The 5,625-nt window shown below is 47.3% G+C and overlaps 1 protein-coding gene across 1 annotated transcript; it reads left to right on the top strand.

Moving 5' to 3' along the window:
• Positions 1-539: 539 nt before the first annotated feature.
• Positions 540-4,557, top strand: LOC147900697 (subtilisin-like protease SBT2.2). Its single transcript, XM_087375707.1, has 10 exons — positions 540-757; positions 870-1,020; positions 1,108-1,505; positions 1,632-1,727; positions 1,890-1,962; positions 2,153-2,435; positions 2,724-3,072; positions 3,348-3,580; positions 3,701-3,982; positions 4,133-4,557. Exons 1-10 carry the CDS (start codon positions 540-542, stop codon positions 4,555-4,557), a joined length of 2,508 nt encoding a protein of 835 aa, XP_087231833.1.
• Positions 4,558-5,625: the final 1,068 nt, after the last annotated feature.

Raw genomic sequence — 5,625 nt, 5'->3', positions numbered from 1 at the left:
AAAGTGTAACTATAGCTCCCGCTAAAAATAATGCACGAATCTAATGGTCTAAAGGGTTGAAGGAGGGATGAGCTCCATGTGTCGAATCTAAGAGGAGAGTTCATTCACCCAAAAGTGGAGTTTCAAAGGTTCTCCAAAAAAAACGAAATTTTCCAAACAGGCCCCTTATTCACAAAACTTTCCTTAAGCACTGTGTGACGTCAAAAGGATTGAGGCTATAACGGAATGTGATCATTCTCGTGCAAGCAACTACTCCCCGCAGTCTGTTTTATAAACCGCTTGTGGGATATTATCAGATCACCTCATCTACACTCCACCTTGTTAGCGTAATCTGGATGTGCCCATGAGATCGGCATTCCTTGCTTCCGGTAACTGCTCGCAAATTTCAATTTGTGGTGTATAAAATCCCAAATCCCACCCGAAAGGTCAAGCATTTCCTCGTGTACTAGATTACAACAGGGTCTCTCAAAGTGATCAGCTTCTTGTGAATCTTGTCTCATAAAGAATTGGAACTCTGGTAGAAGAGTCAAGGGGTAGGTATGGAGCTAGGCATGATGAAAATGCAAATGCACGTGGTTTATGTTGCTGTCGCTGTCTTCGTGGTGTTCGTGCAGAGGATGGACTCCATGGCCCGAGCTGCCGGGACGGATTTGTTCCTGGTTCTCCTCAAAGCCCCTCCGGTGATTCGTTACGACGGTTCTTTGCCGGATTTTGCTCAGCCAGCTGCCTCTCAAAATCAGAGAGTCGACATGAACAGGTGATGATCCGACTTCCTTTCATGCTAGCATCACTCCTCGAAAATGTTCTGTTTTGTGAACCATTATTTCAATTAAGGTGTTGATGATCACGTGTTTTGTCCACTTATGCAGCAAAACAGCCATAGCCTACGCAAATTTCCTCGTCAACAGCCATGACTCTCTCCTTCGACGATCGTTTCGAAACGGAGCAGCTTCCTACCGGAAGCTCTACAGCTACTACTATCTCATCAACGGTTTTGCCATCTCGATGTCATCCGAACAGGTATCGAAGCAGAATCATATTTCGGACTTTGTATTATGTTACCGTCGGTATGTTTGGGCTAGCTAAGATGGCATTTTCTGTTAACAGGCGGAATTGCTGGCGAGGATGCCGGAGGTGGCGATGGTGGAGAGAGATACGAGGGTGAAGAAGTTCACCACTTACACGCCAAGCTACCTGGAATTGCCGACGGGAGCGTGGGCGGAATGGGATCTGGGAATGTATGCTGCAGGCGAGGGCATTGTGATTGGCTTGGTGGACACCGGAATCGATCCGACTCACCCGAGTTTCTCCCACAAGACGACCAACGTTTACAAAACAACTACGAATTTCAAGGGGGCTTGCGAGGTTGCCACAGAGTTCCCCGAAGGATCTTGCAACGGCAAGATTGTTGCGGCTCGCCACTTCGCCGAGGCAGCTATCGAGAGCGGCCTGTTCGATGCAAGCAGAGATTTCGCCTCTCCTCTCGATGCAGATGGTCACGGAACGTAAGGCCCTCCAACATACAATTCGCCAATATGGATTTGCTCTCATCGAACGAAAATGGTGAGAGGATCATCTTCTCGGCAACAAAAAGAATTGATGCCTGATCAATGTTGCCTCGTTGGATGCAGACATACCGCCTCCACAGCTGCCGGGAATTCGGATATTGCCGTCGAAGTGGCCGGGATGAATTTCGGTCTAGCAAGCGGCATGGCACCTTGTGCACAGTAACCAATCTTCACCATTCCGGCCTCAGATAGCTCAATTTCACTTCACTATCCAATGAACTTTTTCCACTGGTCCAGATTGCGTCCGTGAGAATTTGCGTCGATGAGAATTTGTAGGAAGCAGTTTGCATTGCTTATTTTTTGCAAATTTGCCTGTGGCAGACTCGCGATATATAAGGCACTGTACGTAGGCTTTGGAGGTTTCATATCGGATGTCGTCGCAGCAATAGAAAAGGTAATTAGAGATTGCGGTAGACGTTGTGCTTAATGGACGTGCACACAAGTTTTGAACGACGGATTTCTTGCAGCACCCAACAAAATTGTGAACGATAAATTCCTTTTACAGCCTTGCACCGTGCAAACGGGTTACGGATTTTTTTTGCAAACATGAAGAAATTAGCTGATGATTGATGTCGGAATGACAGGCGGTGCAGGACGGGGTCGACATCTTAAATCTATCGATCGGGCCGAGCGGACCTCCTTCCGGCATTGCCACCTATTTCAACACCATGGACATTGCACTGCTGTCGGCGGTGAAGGCCGGGGTGTTCGTCGTGCAGGCAGCAGGCAACGCAGGCCCCAGTCCACTTAGCATCCTTTCGTTCAGCCCCTGGATCTTCTCAGTCGCTGCAGCGGAGCATGATCGCAGCTACTCCAACTCTATCGTCCTCGGAAACAATCTGACCATCAGAGGGTTTGGTCTCGCACGTAAGTGTGCATCTTCCGACAATTAAGCAACCTCGATAATTCGCTCGCAACAAAGCTGTTGATCGATTCTACGGTCCAACAGTCTAAATGGATTCCTTAGGAGGGCTATCACTGGATCGCCTGCTCCTGCTCTCTTGAAAATTTGATCATGTCTATATTCACTTATCAATTTCTTGCTCCTCCCGCGAAAATTATGTACGTTTCTCAGGAATTTTGTCTCAATCGGCAACTTGAGCTTTGACTGCCTGCTTTAACTGGACGATCTCGTTCCTTGTTTTTCTTCCGTAGCTGGCACAGAAGGCGAAGACATGTACACCATGGTGCTCGCGAGCAACGCGCAAAAAAATGAATCTGTATCTGAGGAGCAGATTGATAGTCTGGCCGAATGCCAGGAATCCGGATACTTCAATCGCAATCTGACAGAAGGAAACATCTTGGTTTGCACCTACACCCTCAGCTTTCTGCTGGGAGACGCCTCCATCAAGAATATTGAGGCTACCGCAAATAATCTGTCTGTTCGAGGCGTCGTTCTGACCGTGAGCCCGGAGCTCTACGGCATCGATTTGGGCGGCGATTTCATTCCGTTCACGATTCCGGCAATTATCATATCTAATGCCACAGATTCCGAGGTAATCAAGCAGCCCCATCGAATCTTGCTTCCACTTCGTAATTCACCAATGGGTTGAGCAACCGCAAAATCCATCGACTTCTTACCAAACTAGCAATCTTTGAGCTCAAACTCTCTAGTCGCGAAAACAAGTTCTCCATCCGCTTTTGAGCTCGTTTGTAGCCAATCGTCAAGCTTTTTAGAACAAAGATCCTTGGCTTTTTCTAATGCTGCGTGCAGATTTTGCTGGAGTATTGCAACCTCTCTTATAATTCAAGCGATTACAACACGTCTTTTTCATGGAGCGACTACGACAGCAATTCATCTTACGTAGCAGCTCACGGACGTATTCTCGGCGGTACCAACGCGACCTTCAGCCAGCAGGCTCCGAGAGTAGCTGCGTACTCATCGCGAGGCCCAGATCCTCTCGACTCCCGCTACCATGCTGCGGATGTGCTGAAGCCCAACATCGCGGCCCCTGGGAGCTCCATCTGGGCTGCTTGGACACCTTTGGGCATCGATGCAGAGTACTTTGAAGGTGAACTCTGCCTGTCCTTACAATTGCATTTGCTTTCTTGGCGATTCATCTTCCGTTGACATTTGTACGCTAAACGATGGATGCGTATCGACTGCTCTTGAGTGTTGTTGCTATTCGCAGGGGAGAAATTCGCAATGCTCTCAGGGACAAGCATGGCAACGCCTCATATTTCCGGAATCGCAGCCCTGATTAAACAGAAATATCCGAATCTGAGTCCGGCAGGAATTGCTTCAGCCATTTCGACCACAGCATCTGTGTTGGACAAGGATGGCAATCCTCTTCTTGCGCAGAATCCGTCGAGTGAACTTGGCCAGGACTTTGGCGAAGCCACGTCTTTCGATCTGGGGAGCGGAGCCGTAAACGCCACCGCCGCAATGGATCCTGCTGTAATCTTCGATGCAGGCACGCTGATCCATCCAACCCCAAAACGGTTGAATCAATCAATTTCCGTCCGAACTCGTTGTTGCTCTTTCTTGCAAAACTTGTTCTGAATTCTCCGACAATCCAAATCCATTTTTGCTAACAGGATTTTAGTGATCCCCCGTATCACAGAATTTGAAGATTACGCTGAGTTTCTGTGCACGATACGGGGAGCGTCCTCTACAGTGGAGAGCACCATCGGATACGAGTGCAGTAGCGATGGGAATGGACTGGCAACGGACTTGAATTCCCCGTTCATCACCATAGCCAACCTGAATGCTACTCGAAGTGTTCCACGCACCGTCACAAGTGTGGCCGAGGAGACGGAGACGTACATCGTGAACACAATCGCGCCAGAGACGGCCTCCATTTCCGTCATCCCTTCCAACTTCACTCTGGGGTACCAGCAGTCGCAGCTCCTCACGATTACGCTAGAGCCCCTCAGCGATAGCATTACCGCAAGCTTCGGCAGCCTTGTACTATCCGGCAGCAACGGGCACACCGCCCGCATCCCCATAGCTCTCATCTCAACGAGCATCCGCTCCTCCGATGCTTAACCTATAGCTGCTCTTTTATGCGCGAATCGCCATCGCACTCACCCCATTCATATCGTACCTCTGTTTGCCACATCAAAACGGTCTTTTCGCACGCAACCTGAGATATTGACCAAACAAAACAATACACATAAATTATTGGTAGCCATAGCCAACCATTTCTTCTGTCATTAACACAAACACGACCTTTAAACGAGAGAAAAGTTTCGTAATTTTAAACAAGAGATGTATCGTCAGGATAGATTTCATAAAGACTACTTAATTCTTTATTAGCACTTGTCTCCTTAGAACTGATATCAGTATTGAGTTCCAAACACTTTTGTGAATAGGACCCCAGCGTGAGAAATCAATTAGGGGTGTGTGTTGGGAGAGCCCATAAAGGATAAATAAACTTAAAAGGGGGAGTATTAATTAAGGGGGGAGGGGGAGCATTAAAGAGGGGGGGAGGGAGAGAAGCTTACGTGAGAGAGGGGGGACCACATGAAGGGCATTAAAGAGGGGAGAGGGATGGGGGACCATTATATAATATTACTTGTAAGTGAGTGTTGCATGTTATTAGTGTAGAGCTTAGTGGTAGAGCTCACAAGTGACTAGAGGAAGGTTTTGAGATACATCCTTTTCTTGAAAGTTTGGGAAAGCCCCTTCAACATAATATGGCATAGAGAAACATAAGTTAATCAAAGCAAAAATAAATTAAGGCATAGAGAAACATAAGTTAATCAAAGGAAAAATAAAATAAATTAAGGCATAGAGAAATAGAATCGATCAAACTCTAAGGGCTTGTCGCTCGCCCTCAATGTTGTGGCAGCACACTCAGATTAAAGTTTGATAAAGTCATGTTATCAGTGTCGTCCAACAATAAATTGTTCGGCTCTACACACAATGGTTTAGATGTCAGTCTGCAACTTCATTCTAGCAACATCCTTCAAACTTGTTCCTCGTACTGTCAAGCTTCTTGTAGAATCTCATAGAAGTAAGGGCAGCATCTTCCACCTTTCCTTGTGTGCTATGCCTATCTCTAATCGTGCGAGAGAATATGGTCACTGAAAGTGAGTGATGATAGTCGAGTGT

This window comes from Dipteris shenzhenensis, chromosome 6, assembly GCF_047967505.1.
Source record: "Dipteris shenzhenensis isolate YYH24624 ecotype China chromosome 6, Dip_SZ_1.0, whole genome shotgun sequence".
Taxonomy (NCBI): Eukaryota; Viridiplantae; Streptophyta; class Polypodiopsida; order Gleicheniales; family Dipteridaceae; genus Dipteris; species Dipteris shenzhenensis.
Note: the sequence above shows the minus strand (reverse complement) of the source record. Positions and strands in the feature narration are given on the sequence as shown.